This window comes from Mytilus trossulus, chromosome 4, assembly GCF_036588685.1.
Source record: "Mytilus trossulus isolate FHL-02 chromosome 4, PNRI_Mtr1.1.1.hap1, whole genome shotgun sequence".
NCBI classification, from domain to species: Eukaryota; Metazoa; Mollusca; class Bivalvia; order Mytilida; family Mytilidae; genus Mytilus; species Mytilus trossulus.
The window spans coordinates 72,425,752-72,448,721 of record NC_086376.1 but is presented as its reverse complement, the minus strand read 5'-3'; the positions used below and the strand labels follow the sequence as shown (position 1 = coordinate 72,448,721).

Here is a 22,970-nt window from a genome sequence, read left to right as displayed (position 1 = left end):
TCAAAGATTTAATATGTTGAGAGGTAAGAATATAAATATTTTCTTCAATCAGGATTTTCTGTAAATGTACACACGATAGTTGAAACATTCTAATCATAGCGAAAGGGTGTTAGTCTAACTGTTTTATAGTTGTTATTTCGTTCGTCAATGATAAATAAGTTTGTAATTTTTAGAATGAAACATATTTTTTTAAGGCGATCAATAAAAAAATATAGTTGCATATGATCGTCTTGAAAAATGTTTGGTATGAATAACAACAAAAAGAAGAGGGGAAGGAGTTTAGTGGGGTAATGGTGTAATGTGTCTACGGCAAGGGGTTACAGACCTATGAATAAATCACATTAGTAGCCATGCACTTAATGTTTGTGCCATTGTTTTAACCTTCAAGTTAGCATAACATGCGAAATCTTCGAACTTTTTGACATTCCATGGCATTAACGTCAGATATGTGTAGCTGCGTATCATAAGTACTGACTGGTATGCATTTTTTCCCACCCTTCTCTATCATGAGATTGAATATGTCAATTTACCAAAAATTATTTTTCCTTTTCTTATTAAACTTAAATCAAGATTAGAGGTTTCGTGTGAACAATTAGTATTTGTTTTGTCTGGTATTGCAGCTGCAAGTGATGGTTCCTATCGGAAATATCTAACGATGTGTAGAATGAAAACGAATTTGGATAATAGGATTATACTATTAAAGGTTGAGTATAAATTTGCAATTATACTCACATATACATATATATAACTCCATATTTAACATAGATCTAGTATAGTGTTCCTTTTCCTTCATATACTTATTTATATATATAAAGTCTCTGATTGATTGTATAGTAGAAAGTATAAGCCATATATATATTTCAACATATATGAAATATCACGAAGGTTAAAGCTTACATTCATACATAAACAAATACATGTGTATCACTACAAAATGTATATCCATTTCAGTTAATGGGGAATAACTCTAAGTAACCTAGGACATACTTATAGCATAGCTGAAATACATTTGCTTTTTATTTCAAATACAGTATAAATCATATTCGAGTTTTATATTTCCAATGTGATATTATTCAACAAAACGAAAGAGTTTTCTAAACTAGATCAGCTACAAGCTAATTTGAACATTTTTCTATATCATGGACGACAGAACAAAATGTAAAATGCGTGTCTGAATGTGGGGGGAATTGTATTTTTGTTTAAATAAAAGGGAACAAATATAACCCAATCTGCATACTCATATGTATAGCATCTTTCTTATTTATATTTTTTCCCTTTATTTTTTAAGTTTAAGAATTCTATTTTAAGAGTGTTGCTTAAGTGCCCGACTCCCTACCTATCCCCTTTTTACTGTTTAGTCACACACTTTATGCTCTTTACTGCTCAATTTAAGATTTGAAGATACATGCATTTCGTGCTAAAATTTGTGATTGTGTGTCAAAAACATTACAACAGAAATAATAATGATTCGAACCAAAGACATCTTCTGATATTTGATCAAATCTGAAATTTTAGGTGAACGGTTAATCTATGATTTATATTAATCATGATTGAAAACAACAACGCCTTTTTGATATGGTTACTAACGTTACTTAAAATACAAAGCCATATGGATATTTTTAAAACAGCTCAAACGAAAAGTAGACATGTATTTGCCAAGTTCATCGCATGTCCTAAATTGCATAATTCAAAGCAAATTAATTATTAATTCATCAGGAAAACCTTAAAAAACAATAACTTGTGGATGAAATCGATTGGTAAGAACTAGTATTAGATGTCAGTGCTATAGATTTCAGAATCGATTCAGTTTTGGGTATACATATTAGCACCTTAAAAAATTTATCAAAGATATCTGTTTTGACTGAACATCCGCAACGAGTTATTGCATACATGTACATTAAAAATCTTCACGAAATCGGCACAGTTGATTCCATAAGCAGCTTTTATCTGTAAAGAACTAATGTCAAGAGGATCAAGATAAGTATTATAAGTTTCGGGAAAATATTTGGTCACTAAATAGCTTGCATCTGACATCCCTTCTTTACAGATTTCGTTCAATTCCTACCCTCTAAAAGAAAGAAAAATGATACAGATCGATGACATAAACATGATTTTATAGTGACTTATTAATTCACAGAAAGTTACCAGTTGAAAATATTTCGAAAATGATGTATACCAGAGACATATATACACATATATATGTCTCTGTGTATACGAATTGGTTTTTTTTTTGCAATAGATACAATAGGTAGGTTATGCATGGGATGCTGGGTGGGACATTAAAATGAAAGGTATGCTGAATAGTGAAAACAAGATATCCTTCCAACAGGCCACCTAGGCTAAGCAACCCTTCTTGCAAGAGTATTTAACGTGCAGAGAGCGTGACACTCTTCCCACAAGAGGCATCGGATTAAGCGTCCCCATTCTGACCGAACTAACTAAATATACATCCGCCACATCTAAACGGACGCCCCACTTTGGCAAGGGTGTTACTCCCGCGGTCGGAAATAGACCAAAATTGACAATTTTTCTGTATATCACCGAGGACTTCATACGATACGCCATTACATAGATGATGGAACAGAATGGTGTATGTTCTAAGGCGTACTCGGATTTCATTATTAATTTAGAATCATATTCAAAACAGTGTGGTCCTGGCCATTGATTGACGACCTAAATTATCACATTGACTGGGACAGATTGGGTGAACGTTTGTCGGTAACAATCACTGCTCACTATGTACTTGTTAAAGACACTGAATCTGTGGGGTCACCAAAGGTTCTCAACACCTAAATAAAGCAATTCGAAAAACGAATCCGGAATAATACGATGTGTTGATTTATATTAATAATATAAATCAAAACATAAAGATTATTCCTGAATAATTTTTCGAATTATTTTATTATTAAAGGCGTTAAGAACCTTTGGTGAACTCACAGTTTAAATTCTATAATAAGTAAGAAGTGAGCAATGGTCGTTACAGACAAACGTTCACCTAATCTGTCCCAGTCAATGGGATAATTTAGGTCGTCAATCAATGGCCAGGACCACACTGTTTTGAATATGATTCTAAAAACAATTGTTTGCAGTCATTATTTATATTTGTGTGTTGATGCAAAAAGGAGGGGGTGCATTTTATTTGTTTAATTTTTTTTTTTCAATAGATTCCCTTTTCAGGCTTTTGAAAAATATTCTTGACACCCACAACTTATAAATTTGTAGCACCCATCACCACTTCGTTATTGAAATAATATCAACATTTATATATTTTTCCTTATTCTAAATAACTAGACGTCTTTTAAATTTTCATAAGCAATTTGTTTGTGGTAATTCGAGCAAAAAATGTGCATTCATTTTATTTGTTTATTTTTCTTTACCTACATAATAATTCCATTATGGAATTTGTTTTAAATATGTTATGTACAGATATCTGTCGATCTATTGTACGATAAAAGACGAACAAACAATACAACCAGGGTCAAATGACTTTAAAACGGTTGAGTGAAAAAAGGGGAGATAATTTCAATTTTCACATTAACTGTCAGAACTGAATGGACAAATCGGTGGCTAGTATCGGAGATTCTGAAGGATGTTAAGTGTATCTAGCGACAAAGGAATTTCTTAAAATGCCTACCTTTTCAACTTCAGAGGTAAACATATTTACTTTTCTAAATATAAGACTAGAGTAAGACTTTTAATCTTTGATAAAGTAGATGAGAATGATAACATGTTGGCTTATTAATTCTTTTCCATTACTCCACTGACAGCCTTTTAAGATTTATCTTCATTGAGTAATACCAATTAAAATTCTCTTATTCAGTAGGGATTCAAAGTTTAAAAAGGAACAATATCGATGGAATTTCAATATTTTCTGGGTTAAAAGTGCAAAAAAGAGACGGATTTAATTAAAGTTTTTTTTAAACTTATATAGAAGTTGCATTTTCAGGTAAGCTTATATTTCATTTCGATTGATTGTCTTTACATTTACTCTCTGAATAAAGTATAAACAGTAAATATTCAAATATTTGACTAATAAATAAACAAATAACCTTATAATTATTTTACTATTTCCTTTGTGATCTATATATGTTATCTACTATACAATAAATGTTGATAAAGTTAATTTCTGGTTCCATTCCAGATGTATGTGACCCATTGCTTATATCGTTAAATTGTTGCGTGATTGTTTTCTTCTAATAATTTTAAATTGACACCAATTAAATTACTTATTACATATACTTCAATTATTCAGTTATTGCTACCAGAATTATAAAGTTAATAAGCTTTATCACCCTTCCAGACGAAAGTATATAAGCGTATGATCTGCTTAGGAATGAGTCAATATTTAAAGAACAGATTATTGTTTTCGTTTTCACAATTTCTGTCTTTTAAATGGTAAGAAAATAAATATGTGGACAACGAATTTGACTTCGTGTGATAATTGATTTTTTGTTTATTATATTAGTTCATAAAAGTGTGGTTTATAACAATGTAATTACAGTAATCAAGTAGACCATGTAACTCTGGTCTGTTCTATAAGCCTGACAAAAGTAACAAAAACCTGCACATTCCCAAAGCAGCATTTATGAAAATATCATTTAAATTGGAGAAATAGAAGGCTTTCAATCTTTTCTATTGAAGAATCTGTATTGCTTGAAATTTTAGTAAATACCTATGCAGTTATTGAACGACACTATTGTATACATATGAACAATTTACTGTAGGTTAGATGCGGTACATTAAAATGATGACGTTTTTCGTGAAATAGGTTAGTTATTGTTCGATACTGTTAGTTTGACACAGAAAATAGTCCATATACTTATTCATACTTATTCAAAATTAAATCTATAATAAGGCATTAAAACGTTTAATCCCGCTGCAAATGTTTGCACCTGTCCTAAGTCAGGAATCTGATGTACAGTAGTTGTCGTTTGTTTATGTAATATATACGTGTTTCTCGTTTCTCGTTTTGTTTATATAGATTAGACCGTTGGTTTTCCCGTTTGAATGGTTTTACACTAGTAATTTTGGGGCCCTTTATAGCTTGTTGTTCGGTGTGAACCAAGGCTCCGTGTTGAAGGCCGTACTTTAACCTATAATGGTTTAATTCTTAAATTGTTATTTGGATGGAGAGTTGTCTCATTGGCACTCACACCACATCTTCCTATATCTATTGAACGACCGTCTCAAAGGTCCGAAGTTGACAGAACCGAGCACGAAGCTAAGATTTGCCTAGGACTAATTTTGTATTGTTGGGGTTAATGACCTTTAAGGGCTGATTATCAAAATCAATGATCAGTATATGATATTCTATATTCTGTTGTATGTTGTATGTTCTTGGGGGGGGGGGGGGGGGGGGGGTTCCATCGATTTTAACATCATTTTCAAAAACAATCATTGAAATTCTGAGAACTTCATAGTGGACCTAAATGTAATCAAATTATTTTATGCTTTTGTGAATTTAGCGAAATGCAGAAGTAAACGGCCAATAGAAGACATTTACAGAGAGACTTTGAAAATTTAAATATTGATCTCACTTATTTTCATGTCAATCATCCTATTGAATGCCAAATTCTTTAATAGTCTGAAAAAATATCGGAATAAATTTGTCCTGACAGGATATCTTTTTTAACGCTGAGTTGGGTTACTGTCTTGTTGATTTGTATCGTACATTTCCTTTTATTCAGTGTTGCATCATCCTAAATAACCGTAGCTGCATATTTTAATTATTTCTCACTGTTTATAAGATTTGGATAAAACTCATTATATATTCCATTCCATCGTCTTAAACAAAGTTTAAAAGCTGAAAGAAAATTGTAATTTCCCAAAACAAATAACCAACACTATAATTGTGTTTACACTGCTATTGATACCGAATACACAAACTGTTACAATTAAAGTTGACACAAACAAGTTAATAGGATACCCGTGTGAAAGCACACCTATTGAAATGTGGGAAATTTATTTACATTCTGAAAATCACTTATTTATGGCTTTTGTAAAAATTTGAATTATTTAAGTATAGTAGCGAAGTCTAAACGCCACTTAACATGGCATTTATCAGATTTTCAATCTGAACCCAATCTATAGGCCCTGGGGATACATAGTTACAACTTTAACCTCCTTAGAATCGTTAATGTTACTTATTACTCAATCGTTTCAATTTACAAGTAATTAGAGGTTATACCAATGAAATGGTGCTTAATTTTTTTTTTTTAACTTTTTGAACCCCAGAGTTCAATGACATGCCGTCGTGTTTATTGGCAGATGGGTGAACTTATGACCCGAGCAGGATAGTTGAAACATATGTATATGTTGCGCAAATAAGGGAGTATTTTAACATTTATAATACGGAGCATACTAGCTGTAAAGCCGGTTTGCATTACATGCATTACATGACCATTGTTTAAGGGAAGGGAGAGGGGACTGTCAAGGAAACGTTTTGATTGAGACTTGTAAAAAGTCTTTGCAATAACCATAAAATACTGTAGTGCCATAAGCGTGCCCGGCATCTACCCCTCAATCTGACTCTTACGCTATTTCCAGCTCTCGATGCAAACTATATGTCGAATAAGAATTCGCTGTAGGATCAAATTATTTTTAAACTATTTTTTAAAAGTCAAAAAGTCTTCTTTGAATGATAACAATATCATGGTTGAATTTAATTCTTTTAATTCAAACAAAATTACTTGTATAGGCATGAATGTGAAATAATTGAGCCACCCGTGGTTATGGAAAACCGTTAAATGTATGTTACAGATACGTCTGATGACCAGATAAAACTTTATATTCACACCTCTGACAAATTAGTGTAAAAAGACTGTATAGAATATTGTTAAAAACCTTTTAGAAATTATTTACGAGTAGAGATGGGATCTATGGACACGGAAGATAGTTCGGCCGAAGTAAGTCTCACAAAAATGTTTTTCGTATTTTTTAAACAATATAGACAATTGCCACATAGTTATGTTAGGAGTTTCTGCATGTTGCTATTCTTTATCATAACATGGTACTATTTTTCCTCATTCCAAAACTATTTACGAGGTTTTATTTCTTCAGCACCTTTCATAATACTATTTATTCATTCATCTTTGTAACAAAATACGTCAGAGGAAAATTGCCTAAGCTTTGTGTGTACTGATAGTTTATATTACTAGTAGTTTAATGTACTATTATGAAGAAATGAAAGAGCCAAAATAGGTTTGTAAAACAGTTTTACTTTTATCCAAGGAATTTGAAATATGAAATAATAACATGTTCGTGTTTCTGATATGATCTTTATCAGGTATGCATGCTCGTGACAAAAAACTAAAAAAAAAACACCAAAAGGGCATATCAAAAACAGTCAAAATGTCTAGTGTAAATCCATTCAGACAGGAAAACCAATGGACTCATCTTTATAAAAAAGAGAAACATTTATGAACAACATCAACAAATGACAACCTTTAAACAACAGGTTCCTGACTTAGGACAGGTGCAAACAAATGCAGTTAGTTCAAACATTAAAACATGCGCCAACCTTCGTCCTAACCTGAAAAAGAAGTATAAAATTACAACATTGAATCTTAATTAAATTACGATTACATAATGTATTATTTGGAAATGTACTTACAAAATCACAGTGGCATTATAAGGTACTATTTATGAGATGCACACATGACAAAAATAATTTGAAATATATATTCAATAAGATATAAATCTGACCTGATATTCATTTTATGAATTTATGCATTAATTTGCAAAAAGCTTTATGATTATAATAACCAGTCATGGTAAAATGCAATAAGCTTGTTCAATAATTTAATAAACAACTAAAAAGTCGCATATTAAAATACAATATTGCATGTTTTGACTAGAAATTAACAGAACTATTAATTTTTACATCATACATAATTGATAATTTAAATTCCTTATTGATTCTTACGACCAATTTTAAGTTGACGAACAAAGAAATCTTGCATTGCATCTCCTATTTTATTGGTTTTTAACGTCAATCTGAATAGGTTTAAGTTAATATTTCAGTTATAGAGTTGGTCGAACAAGAGAGATTGTTTTACGTTATTAAAAAGATTAAACGATTGTCAACAGAAAGCATTTTTACATACAATTATATATATTGAAGATCCGGCTTTTAAACAAGTGTACATGTGAAAATTCTAAGGAGAAGTATTTTGAAGGTCGAAGTTGACAAGAAAACTTGACATGAATTGATAACTTTTTTTCTAAAATGTCTTTTTATCATTTTAAGACGGAGAGTTCTGGATCGGGAAGGATGGCAGAGCGAATACGACCAGAGAAGACACCTCGACAAAGAGTTCAGAAAATATGGCGTAATGTGCGATGGGCTCAGTCTTTTCCAGAAGAAACATTGGCAATGGAGTCAACTGAAATAACACCAAACTTTGCCTTGAGAAAAATTGCTCTGTTGTTTGAAACGAAAAAATACGATGAATGTGCTACCCTTATTAGAAGAATGAATTCTGTGACTTTGGGAAATATTCTGGCGGAAGTGCCACTCGAAGTTTTGTATGATTCAATGCCACACAGCTTGTCCATTCTTGAAGCTCTATACGTAAAGCTTTTTGATAAAATAGACGAAGAATTTCCTAAAGAACATATTAGGACGGATCTTTTGATTAAAAGGATGGTTACATGTTTTGCTATTTTAGCAAAGTCGACAGAAAAAAACTCCAACGTTTATTATCCATTCTGCCGGAATATTCTCCGAGTGGTGTCATCTGTGGAACCCGGATTACGACAACAATTGAGACAGAAGAAAAAGGCTTTGGACAAATGTCTAAAACATTTGGGACAGCATGGACTTGTTGACAGTTCTGGTGGTTCGCTTATGAATTTACACGATTCTCTTAAACTTGAAATTGAAAAAGTTGAAAATCAGTACAAAACTGCCTTGCAAAAGTTAGACGAACTAAGCTTGTCAGCAAAACATCCGATGTCAAGTTCTATAACATTTGGTAAAGCACCAACTCTGGTCAGTCATCAAAGATTGATGCAACTGAGCAGAGATGAAGTTGAAAGTCGTCTAATAAAAAACAGAACTGTATACAACATCATCGAACCTGCAATTACAAACCAGTATTTAAAAAAACTCATTCACATATTGGAGAAACGGATTGAATACGATAAAATATCGATGTTTCATGAAAATGAACTAAGGAAATCGTGTGAAAACCTTCCAGAAGACGCATTTATGTCTACGACGCTCCAGCATTTCTCTCAAGGGTACGCAGTAATCATTCGACTTTTGAAGGAAGTAGCCGAGGAGGAAGAAGCACCAACAGAGGATGAAGCGCCATCTAGTGATGAGGATATTGTTTCTCCTGTTACGCATATGGACAGAATGAAAACAATTTCAAATTTTAATGGGCTTTTTACTCTTAAAACAAATGGTGAGTTTATTTCTGGTATTTATTAAGTTTAACATACCCACGTTTTGATTTCTACGTCTTTTTTTTTAAAAGGTTATCAGTATTATAGAAAATCAAAACATATGTCATTGAGTTCTTCACGGAAAGGGCAAACGATTTATATCAAAGGAACAAAAAAACGTTGATATCTGCAACTATATGTATATACATATGTTATATACCTGTGTTCACGGTAAGTGCTCTAATTTTCAAGTCTGTACAAAGTCGCATTTTGCGAGGTTTGTCTTTAAAGGAAATACACATCATTATTTTAAAGTTTACGTAGAACAATCTGATTTGCTATTTATTAAATCTCCTTAACAAAAGAGCATCAAGTATCCATCAAATAGGTCTTTATCCAGATTAAGACGTCGTATTATCTACTTTAAACTCAAAGATATAAATTGTCCGAGCGTAAAACTTTGATAACAGGTGTTAAAATGTCTAAATATCAATTTAAACCCAAGCTGTGATTTGAAGATACCCACACATTAGACATATTGAGGCCAATGTTTTTGCTCACTGAATCCTTTAGCATGATCTATTTCAAACTTGACTCGATTTAAGGTTTTGTTGGATGATTCAACAGACTAAATCATTGTTATGGTGTTTCTGATCATCATAGAAAAAAATGCAAAATTTAAACTTATTATTTAATAGCACTTTGTGTAAACATGTCTACTTGTTCACATTGCGTCCTTTCACAGACTCTTAAGCTGTCTGAGGTATGTGTGCTGTACATTAAAGGACAAATTAGTCAGAAAAAAACAGCTGAAAGTTTTGAATACCAAATACTACATACATATAACATAAATCGTTCAAGTCAAATAAGAAAGAATTCTGTGCGACTGCATATTTAAATATCCAATGCACAGCTATTTAACAATCTTAAAAATTCGTTTAACACAAGTATGACAGATATCTGTGCAGTTCAGCTGGCCTGACATATTCAAAATCAAAGTCATATCATATTGATACATTTCAATATGTTCATAGCTTAAACTCCATTTATTTGTATTGACTTTCTACACTTCAAAAGGAACCAATTTTCTCATCATAAAATTCAATACATAAACAACATACCAGTCATTTGTGTGTACCTTTTTACTGTTACTATTAACTGAAATTTAATTACATTTTCATGTATTGGGAAATAAAAAAGTATCAGAAATACATTTAGCAAAAAATTCGATATCTGATTTGTACTTGATAAGTCTAATTTTTGTAAGTGCTTTCTATCCTAAAGGGTAAAAAAAGTTGAAACGATTTAAAATTTTAATTTAATTGCTAATTAAATATTTTCTCAGCGGACTAATTTGAACATAGCTAAGGAAGTAATAAAATGTGTATTAGGAAACTTTCACCTGTTTGTTTCTGTTGACGTACAGTATTATATTGGAACATTAAAGGCTTCCATTATAACACGATTATGTGTCATATTTTCAATATTGTTAAGTGTCTCTTATTCCATTTCATTAAATACACGATCAAAGTAGAATTAAGATTGTTTTCCTTTGAATAAAAGTATGCCCTTCATATTCATTATACCCCACGTATATGAGGAAGCTAGAAGGAGCAGGATTTGCAAATTTCTATAATGTCCGTCAGTCCGTCTATCAGTCACTTTCACAGAAGCTAGCTAACTTCAATACAATTCCACATCAATTTTCAAGCATACAAGAATATATGGTCACAAATAATGATAGACATATTATTGAGGACTTTGAGGTCACTGCATGTACTCAAGTTGATAGGTAATACAAATTGACTTAACATTCTACAGAATATTAAAATAAACGATTGCAACCATACTAAGTACATATATACCTATTATGAGAGGAAACTTTAAAGGTCAAGATCAAAGGTCAAAGGTCAAAGATTCATACAAAGATTAAATATGCACCATCTATAGGTCATCTTTACACCAATCCACTCACGAGAAGCTTAAGCTTCTTTGCTTTGTTTTCAGAACACAACTTTATTCAGTTATTGCTGGTCCTCAAAGAAACCATTTAGTCTAGTTGGTCTTTAAACGACAAATCACATCAAAACTAACTATATATCTTTGATATTGTTTATTGAAGCGTTAGAATTCAGTTTTAATCTTTTATTGTTATATTATTATATATTGTTTGATATCATATCAAACTGAACTCATTTTTACTCTTTAATCCAAAGAATCTGCGTAATGGATTATCAAAAAAAGTTTGCTCGCACCAATTCAACTATTTTGTACACAATTTTAATTGAATAAATGTTAATCCAGCTATGTTAATAATATTATAATCAAATAATGTAATAAAAGTTTAATTTGATATGGAGGGGAGGAACAGCGTAATTATTTAAATTCCATTTGATAATTTGGTGTAAAGTGTTATTGTTGTGCGGTCGTTGACAGGTTTATTTTCTCTTATTGTCAATTTAAATGCCTTTCTACAAAGACAGAGCTTCATGTTCTAGTTTTTTTTTCATAAATAGATTCCATGACATTAATTAAGTATCATTTGCCAGCAATCACTGTACAATGCGGTGCTCATACTCTTTTTGAAAAAGTGTTTCTTGTGTTTTGTAGATTTGATGAATTCAATTTAAAATATATAAATGTTGTCTCTGGTGGTAAGATAAAAGCCTTCGTGCACTGTTAGGAATGTAAGGTGACCTTTGTTTCTTTGGAATTTTGTGTCAATATGTATACTCCAGGTTGATTAAAGGTTGCTCAATAACTGGCTTAAAAGAACTTTCTGGCCATGTAATGTCTATATTTCAAATCAACACATTAGAACATTTTTTTTTCATTCTCCTACCTAAATTATCTTCTAGATAAATTCAAAATACTATGTCCATCTCCATTGTCCATACTATGGCAAAACTATTCGATTGCTTTATGAAGCCAACTGGACATTTGTGACTAGAGTACATCAACTTATTATTTTTTTCAAACATGAACGTTTTGATTTAAACCAGCCATCAGATTGAAATAACTATGACTTCGTTGTACTCTATTTGGCGTATATACAAAATTAAGTCCTGGTATCTATGATGAGTTTATTTATTCCAGAATATTTTAAGATACCATTCATACCCGCGTTTACTTTCAATCATTTTTAAAAAGTTTCTAAATCGTTCGTACCTAGCTTTATGTATACTTTACGTCCAGGGACAAATAGTACATGGATATTGAGACAACACATCTTAATGAGATATTGGAATGCTACTCTGCTTTTCACGAGACCGACACTCACCGGACGGTCAACGTGTCAGGCCAAAACTGCTACCAGTTTGCAGGGAGACATATCACACACTATGCAAACACATTATTCCGACTCTGACACTGACCAGTATTTTCTCTAACCCCAAACCGGAGAAACAGGCTCAATTACAAATTTAAAGTCTTAGAAAAGACTCAGCTCAACTTGAGCCGCAAAGGAATCGAGGTATCACCGAGGATGTTATATTACGATGAATCAAAAAAACTTATTAGTACTACATTAGTTATCAAATCTTAATCAGATTTCATATGAATACATAAATATTGTGGACATGTAACTGCATATCATTAAAATATTTATATACATGTGTTAGGCGGCAGTACGGGTAGAGGATTTTTACGAACAGACAAAAAAGGTCAGTTGTAAAAACACGGTTTTGTTATGATAATTAATCCAATATTTATTAACAAATTGCTCTAATACATACATATAATTATTTCTAATATATGTACAGCTTTGGTGGTCTTGTTTATATATGGTTGCACATGATATGTATATAAATAATGTATGTATTGGGAACTAATAGATACAATTATAGTAACTAACATTAAAATGGCTAAATGCATAGATCTATATAGTTAAGATTTTTGCGCACTGATTCATATAACACTTAGGACGAAAAATGTAGATCACAGTATGTGATTTACAAAACAGTAATATGTTCTAGATAATGACTCTGTTACATGCATATTATAGAAAATATATCGAAGCTGTTTAGATGATAGCCACATACATGATTGAAACATTTGACAAATCGTCCGTTGTAACTTCTGTTAATCTGACAAAAACAAAAAAGCTGCTAGCTATACTGCTATAAGAAACATGATACCAAACCTTGATCAAAATAAAGGTAGCATGATGAAATATGAAAATTGAAAGAAAGCGAACTCTTATAAGATCAATTAAAATCGAAAGTAATAACTAACATTTCTTTTATGAATTGGATTTAGGTTAAAAACCAACGATTTTGATTTTAATATGGTTAAATGTCTTTTGATTAACACGTAAACTTAACATTATTATGAATAGCCTTGTTACAATTGATGTATCTGTTATTCTCAAAATTTGAACGCAGCAGTAATTCAGTATTAAGTATTATATTGTATGAACTAATGTGTGTTGGTGAATAATTGTGCATTTAAACAGTTATTATGCTAAATCACACTGTTTTTGAAAATCAGTCTTAGTCATAAAATTACTTACCAACGAACAATGCATTCCAAAAGCAAGTTCATGTCTTTTAAAAAAAATGTGTAATTTATGCTTTTGTATATGTCTTCGTTATCCCATGTAACTTAAGAAAAAATAATGTTACTATAGTACATATCTGCCTTGAAGTTGTGGTTTTCATTATTGTTGTAGAAAAAAGACATAATTGTTCAATTTCAAATAATGAAATCCGCATGATGTTGCTTTTAGACAGAATATACGATATCAGTACATCGAATATCAATTTGATCATATCCAATGACACCAGGCCAAATAGAATGAAATTCAAAACAGTGTGGCTGTGGCCATTGATTGATACATTAAATTCATCCATTGACTGGGACAGTTTACGTGAACGTTTGTCTGTAACGACCACTGTTCACGACGTACCTACGATAGACAATTAAACTGTGGGGTCACTAAAGGTTTCTTAACGCATTTAATTATTAAATAATTCGAAAAATTAATCAGGAATAACCTTTATGTTTTGATTTATATAATTGAATATTTTTCGAATTACTTTATTAAGGTGTTGAGAACCTTTGGTGACCCCATAGTTTAAGTGTCTTTAAAAAGTACACAGTGAGCAGTGGTCGTTACATACAAACGTTCACCTAAATTGTCCCAGTCAATGAATGAATTTAATGTGTCAATCAATGGCCACAGCCACACTGTTTTGAATTTCATTCTAATGACTTTAACATCTAACTAAAGCTCATCTGAAATACGTATGCTTTATTATTGCTTAAGGCCATCAAAGTCATATTTAGTGAAGCATACCTTAAAGTCATCATAGCTCTAGATCTAAATGAAGGTCATAATCTTGATTGCTGAAATATTAGTGGAGGGGAACGTCATAATTATATTCGATAGATTATAACAGGATGGCATCATAACTTATTGGGTTCTAAATATTGCAATGTATTAACTCACTTAGATCGAAATGTATTGAATTATATTGCTAGCAGTTGGTGACTTAATTTATACAAGATACAAAACCAATAATGTGGCATCCTAATGTTGCTGTGTGTTTAATGTGTGTCAAATTCGCTGTGCCATCGGCATAAAATTTGAAAAAAGTGTCGTTGACATCAATATGTTCAGGATTTATTAATGCTACATATGTTTTCGACAGCAGCGTGTTTTTCGTATGCATATGATGCTAGCTTGTTTTTCGTATGCATATGATGCTAGCTTGTTTTTCGTATGCATATGATGCCACATAATCCTCTATCAAAATATTTTTTTGGATTTTTTTCTACAGTTATATATTTTGTCGTTCGGAATAAACATACATTGTTTGTTTTTTTGCCTATTTGCCATTTTACTCTTTCATATATACATGTACCATGTGCTTTTTTCAAGTTGCATTACAATAATTTCTGTTGGTCCGTTCCAGTTAAAGCCTGTATTTTTTTCCTTATAGGAACGAGTTATGTTTCATCTTAAGAAAAAGTCAGTTTTAAATACACATTGTGTTGATAACTTTATTTAAGATATCATAACTAAAGTTCTGGTCAAAACAGACCTTCCACGGTCATAATCCCACATCAAGATATTCAAAAGTACAGAAAATTGTTCAAAACTATTTAATAATTTGATTTAACTTCTATGTTCATGCTTTCTACATGATTTTTGAATTGAATGCAATACAGTGTGTGTCTCTTATAAAATATGTGCTTACATGCTTGATAACGTCTTGGAAATTATTGTAGGTCTTCGTCCTTCTATCATATCAGGACCGTTTCCGTTCAATTCCAAATCATTAAATGGTACTACAAACGGATATTCACGACCAGTTAGACACAGTTTCTCACATGTAAACGGTCATAGTTTGACAAATGGACACTCTCATCATCATGACAACAAAATGGAAAATCTCGAAAAAGAAGTGGAGAATCTAAAATTGGAACTTGAAACAAGTAGACAGGAAATAAAAAGATTACAAGAACACGAGCAAGAATTAACGGATAGGTATATTGATAAAATGTTTAAAATATGTTATATTTGTATTATCATTTTAAAATCCCGAAGTTACTGTAGTACGTTAACTTGAACTTGCATATATATTCAGCCAAGACAATGTTCTTTTGGTTTGTATGCACATTAACTTTTTTTCGTGTTCAGTTTTCCAGCGTAAAAGTCGTGATCATTGAAATCGATTTCATACGTATATTATATGACCAGACCAACGTTTGAGGCGTCAATTTTAAAATTAAACTCGATGATCTAACAGCGAATGAAAGATTCGATATTGCGATTTCAGTGACCGTCCTGTTTAATTCATTCTGGTTATTATACTTCCAACTTTTACATACGATATTTAGATTTTAGTCTCTTGGACCCTAGTGCAAATAATGACTAGTTTGTTTTGAGTGTCAGGCGGACTGAAATCGTTAGCATACGTTGGTATCATTAGTTTCTTGTACAAAAACGACATCTAACCCTAAGAAAAGTAACCACCGCCAATCAAACAGTCAAGCCTACACTAAAACAATCAAGTGACATACTTAAGTTGAGCTTTCTTTCGTTAATTTGAAACTACTAACAGGTTCCCTGCTCTCAACAAGCAAATGTTACTTTTCCATATATGTTTCCATTTACATTTTTGACGGTATTGCTCAGATACTCAAGTCATCATTTATGTGCTTCAAATTGAACTGAGCGACCAGCAGGGACTTAACATGATATCGAAAAAAGAGCCTAAATTGAACGGTTCTTAACATCATTACAGTTATTAATTTCCCCTTTCAAAAAGAACGTAAAACTTGGAAAACAATATTGAATATAAATGATGTCATAAATATATGTGTCATTTTAAAGTTTATGTTTCATTTTAAAACATACAATTTTGTAGCATTTTATTATTACTGGATTCAAAACGATTTCTTTGTTGAGAATCAAGTACTACGTAGTTCTCAAGATGGCAGAGAACCAATACTCTGACGCTTAATGTTTTTTTTATGTCAACAACAGCTTTCATTCAAAAGTACATATTAACAAGAAACAAGTTATACCAATATTTTGACAATGACATTTCAAATTAAATAATAAGTGTTTTGTATTGAAAAGTAACAATATACAGTCCAATTGAAAATGTTTTGAAGGCCGTGAAAAGACGGCCTTATAAAGAACGGCGAACACGGAATCAAGCAATTATATATTCATAATTAACATAATTGTCTAATTTTAGACTGGCAGATCAAGTGCAGACTCAATTTACAACAAATAACCAACATTTTGAGGATTTAAATCTCGGAGAAAATCGACCTACTGAATTAGTCAGACAATATGGTAATTTGTATAGTGATGCACGAATGGACGCAATTGATGCTCTGGACAGTATCGAGGAACTAGGAGAGTTATCTTTACTGAAAGAGAAAATATTATTTTCTGTCGTTGTGGTACGTTTGACTTTTCAGTATGATCAAGTAATGCATATCTGTAGCATGCTACCTTATTCTTAACTGCATAATGGGAAATACAAAATAGTTGTGATAATGTATGAAGAAAAGATTTTTGGTGTGATACTCTAAGTTGTTAGTATGATATGGAGGTGGAAAATAATGTTCTATCTGAATACTTTATTTTGTCAATGCTTGTCCAACCCTGTTTTATCTTGACATAATTCCAACATTTTGTAATCACAAATTTCATTTCAGATATAACAACTACTTCCAAATTAAGATCAAAACAAAATAAAGGTAACAGTAGTATACCGCTGTTCGAAAGTCATAAATCGATTGAGAGAAAACGAATCCGGGTTCCAAACTAAAACCGAGGGAACACATCAACTATAGGAGTAGAACAAAGTAACAACAGGAACACTAATGTGAAACAATTGCAACACACAGAAACGAACTTTAAATAACCATTGTCCATTTCCAGGACATTAAAAAAAATGGAGGCCGAACCTGGCCTTTTGGCCAACCAAACCTCGCGCTTTTATGGCAAAGTTAAATACAACACTAAAATGATAACATTACATGACAGGAATATAGTACAAATAAATGCAAGAACATCAAGTAGAGTGAAATACACCAACAAACAATAGTACATTTCTAAATGCTAACCACGGAATAAAAACGAACACTTTAAACATAGTACAAATAAATGCAAGAACATCAAGTAGAGTGAAATACACCAACAAACAATAGTACATTTCTAAATGCTAACCACGGAATAAAAACGAACACTTTAAACAACATAGGACAGCACACAAAAACAGTACAACAGAACCACGAACTGTCTTTCATTTTGCATATATATGATAAAGAAATCTGGCTTGTTTACCAATGAGACACCAACAGTGTTAAAATATCGTAAATATCAACAACTACAGCATGCGATAAAAAATTGTAATTCATAATTTACACTTTTAAGCTTTCGAGATTACTCAATTGCTCATTACATTACTCGTCCACTGTCCACTAGTATCTAAAAGATTTGAATTTTAGCGTTCCCGTTTGAAATAATTTAAACTTCGTCACTTATTTGGGATCCCACTGCATAAAAGTGTGTCCAGAAAATGTTGATTTGTTTTGTGACACACTAGAAATTGACAGTGCATTAGAAATATCCCATAGAGACTGAGAAGTGAAAAAGTGCACTATTATATATACAGAAGTATTATATTGCAATTTGAGGCAATATAATAATTTTAAACAATTTTCATTCTCAATTTAACCTTAATTATATAATAATTTGTAATTGACGCCATAGATTTAAAGAATTTCCTATTCATTCTAGCTTTCATTTCGTGACACTCAACAAATGCTTCATGAAATTAAAGGAAAACTACGCCATGTTTTAAATCTTCCTCATCCCGATGCTAGTCAGAACACTGTTGATGATATCACGCAGAAAATGGAATCACAACTCAACCTCTACCTCCAGCATACGTCACATCGATATGATCTTACTGTTGTCACACAGGTAATGTATTGTAGGAGAAATGTTTTTTAACCTCTGTGGCTGAAAAAAGTAAAATCGCAATAATACTGAACTCCGAGGAAAATTCAAAATAGAAAGTCCCTAATCAAATAACAAAATCAAACGCTCAACGACATCAAACGAAAAGATAACAACTGTCATGTTCCTTACTTGGTACAGGGATTTTATGTAGAAAATTGTGGATTAAACCTGGTTTAATAGCTTGCTTAATCTCTCAAGTTTGTATGACAGTCGCATCAAATTTCATTATATTGAAACAAAAACATTTTTTGTGCACGAAAAATGACCATTGCCCAATGAAAATAACCACACGGTCTGTGTGACTTTTAATGTCTCTCGTGTGTCTTTCAGGTGTAAAAAAAAACATCAATTTTCCTACTAGTTATCTATAGCTAAGATATAAAAGAGGGACGAAAGATACCAAAGGGACAGTCAAACTCATAAATCCAAAACAAACTGACAACGCCATGGCTAAAAATGAAAAAGACAAACAGAAAAACAATAGTACACATGACACAACATAGAAAACTAAAGAATAAACAACACGAACTCCACCAAAAACTAGGGGTGATCTCAGGTGCTCCGGAAGGGTAAGCAGATCCTGCTCCACATGCGGCACCCGTCGTGTTGCTTATGTGATTACAAATCCGGTAAATAGTCTAATTCGGTAGGTCAAATTCATGAAAGGGAAGGGGATTGTAGTTACGACGTAAGGAACATATCCGATATCATTTGTGAAACGGTTATTCCATAACGGTCAACCAACTCGTGATGGCGTCCGTAAAATTTACGAAGGGATGATTTCAACTTCACCATTTGGAACTCTTGATTTAATAGCTTCCTTGTGAGCAGTAACCCTCTATCAAGAAAATCATGATAGGAAATGCAAGCACGGGAATATCGTATCAATTGAGAGAGATATACCCCGTATGCAGGTGCTGCTGGAATGTGGCTACTTAGAAATGGAAAGTTCACAATTGGAAAGCTGAAATCATCTCTTTTGTCGTAAAGTTTTGTCTTCAACCGACCCTCATTGTCAATTTCTAGATGTAAGTCAAGATATGAAGCTGACTTAACTGTATCTGTAGTATCCTTTATCTCCAATTCGATGGGATAGATGCGTTCCACATAGTCACCAAATTTTGAATTGTTTAGTGAAAGAATGTCATCTATATAGCGGAAAGTAGAGTTAAAGGATATTGCTAACTTCTTATCTTTCTTCCTAAGAAGTTCCTGCATGAAGTCCGCCTCATAATAATAAAGAAACAAGTCAGCAAGTAGAGGGGCACAGTTTGTTCCCATTGGGATGCCGACAGTCTGTTGAAAAACACGTCCTCCGAACGTAACAAATATGTTGTCAATCAAGAAAACAAGCATCTTGATAATATCGGTTTCAGAGAATTTTTTGTTTGAATCAGAGTGATTCTTTACAAAGTAGGATTTATCCCTCCCTAAGACAAGATACTTGTATCTACGTTGGCCATTCTTTTTTTATGAAGCAAAGTAATACCAACTCTTTTAATTTGTCTTTAAGTTTGGAATGTGGAATACTTGTGTAAAGAGTAGAGAAGTCAAATGTTTTAATACTGTTACAAGATGAAAGAGAGTTAGATTGTATGTACTCTAAAAGATCTTTGGAATTTTTAAGTATCCACATCTGATTCACGCCACCTCTAGAATAGACAGTTTCACAATAACTTTGAAGCCCGTCTTTGATTGCTGATAAAATGGATGTTAATAATTTAGAAAGAGGTTTTGTGGAGCACTTGGAAGACCCAGCAATATACCGCTGTGTGTAAGGACACTTATGTAGTTTAGGTATCCAATACAGTGATGGAAGATCCAGTTCTTCATCTTTGGTTGAAATACCAAAGGAACAAAGAACAGACCTATGATTATCCAGGATCCAGATATAAAAGGCGTTTGATTCTATAGAAAACATACAACAAGAAAGATTTTTCAAATTTCATTACCATGTCAACCTTGGAATATTCCGTGTTTTGAAAACATTTAATTTTCAGAAATTAATTAAATTCTTCCGGAGAACAGTATCCAGATAGTTTTAACCAGTTGTGTTCAAGACACCACATCAATCAAGATATGCAGATAAATAAGTTAACTGAACGTATTTTACTTTGTCAGTATTTTGAACACATTTTAATAAACAGTTTCAGTGTTAGTCAGATATAAAAATATCAAGTATATGATGCGCAAAAAAAACCTTAATACTAGGCAAAAAGTAAAAACCAAAAAAAAACCTGAACTCTGAGAAAAATTTGAAAAGGAATGTCCCTAATCAAATGGCAAAATCAAAAGCTCAAACACACCAAACGATTGGTTAACACGTGTCATATTCCTGACTTAGGTAGAAAACGGTGGATTAAACTTGGTTTTAAAGCTAGCTAAACCTCTCATTTGTATGGCAGTCGCACCAAATTCCATTATAAATGTATTAACAAAGACGTGTTAACAAGGCAAACAGACATAATGGGTACACATGACAAAAATAGAGGTACAAAAGTTCTTAAGTGCAGTAATTAATCTCGACATCAAAAATGTAAAATCAATGTTTCGTCACATACAGTTATTGATTGTATCATTGTAGGACGTCTGCAGACAGATTTATGCCACACTGTTTGACTACCCATGTCTCAAAGACTGTATTGGATTACATAAATATATTACTGCTAGTGTTCGAGTCGCATGGGGACTAACAGTTCAAAGTCCGCCATATGTAATTCAGTATGACTCTCGCAAGTTCAATCCGGATATACACACCAGGTTTCACTCGTCAAATTCTAATTCCGATGGAATTCAAACTTTCATTTGGCCTGGATTAACAGAAGGTTACGGTGGACACTGTGTCTGCAAAGGAGTTGTGATAACGTAGCACAAAATAGCATTTTGTTCAATGGTTTTCAAAGGAGGTTACAGAATGATGATACCATATATATGTATATGTATGTCAACCCGGAATTTGGATTAGTTTATTTGGTAATTAAGGGCTGGCAGAAATATCACTGAGTAATACTGTTTGTTTTACGAGATGAACGTATCAGCAGTTTCCTGATTTCGCCTTCTATGTGATTTGACTAGGGAGTAAAGCATTTCTGTGATACACTGTATTTACAATATGCATTTATATACATATTTAAATGTTTCGTCATAATCATTTCATCCAGTTTAACTATTTCATTCAACTGAATAAATATTTTGCGAAAATAAAACAGTTACCCGTATACAATTGAAATTTGTCAATGTGCAAATCAGTCTTTCCTTTTTTTCCTTCCTTTTTTTGTAAAATGTTTACCTCTATTGGACCGAACATATAGAGTAAATAATACTCGATTGTTTTCATTTGAGCAACACGACAGTTGTCACACGTAGAGCGAAATATGAATACCATTCTGGAGAACTTGCGATCACCACCAATTTTTTGGGATTCATGCGCTCAGTCTTTAGTACTGTATGTTGTGTTTTGTGTACTGTTTTTTCATTTCGTCGTTTTTCGATAGATTTTTTAAATGACATTGTCAGGTTTTTTTTCGACTTTTAAATTTGAATACCTCTTTGTTATCCTTCGCCTTTCTTTTTCGTGTATCTAGACAAAAGCGTTTGTTTGTGTTTATGAACCTATTCAAACGAAACTTGGTTGAACGCGGTGATAAAAAGACAACAGTATACCGCTGTTCGAGAGTCAAAATTCGATAAAGAGAAAACAAATTCTGGTAACACATTAAAATCAAAGGAAACACATCATTTATGAGAGGAAAACAACGAATCAACAGAAATACTGAAGTGCAACAAAAACAATCGATATTGCTACACTCACAGAAACGCTTGAATATCCCTTTGGTATCCTTCGCCTTCTTTTTTTGTATCTAGATAGCGATTGTTTGTGTCTTTGAACCTGTTCAAATAAAACTTGGTTGATCACGGTGATAAAAAAAAAAAGACACAAGTATGCATACCGCTGTTCGGACGTCATAATTTGATTGAGAGAAAACAAATCGGGGTAACAAACTAAAACAGAGGGAGACGCATCAACTATGAGAGAAAAACGACGAAACAACAGAAACAATGTAATGTAACAAAAACAAACGACAATTGT

General features: G+C 32.3%; 1 protein-coding gene across 4 annotated transcripts; it reads left to right on the top strand.

The window, feature by feature from the left end:
* LOC134715904 (uncharacterized) lies at positions 1–22,125 on the top strand. Of its 4 annotated transcripts, XM_063578458.1 has the most exons (8): positions 1–23; positions 621–703; positions 8,249–9,410; positions 13,011–13,052; positions 15,622–15,880; positions 17,100–17,310; positions 18,656–18,841; positions 21,465–22,125. In XM_063578458.1, exons 1-8 carry the CDS (start codon positions 14–16, stop codon positions 21,747–21,749), a joined length of 2,238 nt encoding a protein of 745 aa, XP_063434528.1. In that variant the 5' UTR covers positions 1–13; the 3' UTR covers positions 21,750–22,125. The 4 variants fall into 4 exon arrangements, with proteins under 4 accessions (XP_063434528.1, XP_063434529.1, XP_063434531.1 ...); XM_063578459.1 differs by lacking the exon at positions 13,011–13,052; XM_063578461.1 differs by lacking the exons at positions 1–23; positions 621–703 and adding an exon at positions 3,512–3,650.
* The last annotated feature ends 845 nt before the right edge of the window (positions 22,126–22,970 follow it).

Coding starts and splice junctions, on each gene's coding strand:
- LOC134715904 (XM_063578458.1), top strand. Junction 15,881..17,099: donor GAGCAAGAATTAACGGATAG/GTATATTGATAA, acceptor GTCTAATTTTAG/ACTGGCAGATCAAGTGCAGA. Junction 18,842..21,464: donor ATCTTACTGTTGTCACACAG/GTAATGTATTGT, acceptor GTATCATTGTAG/GACGTCTGCAGACAGATTTA.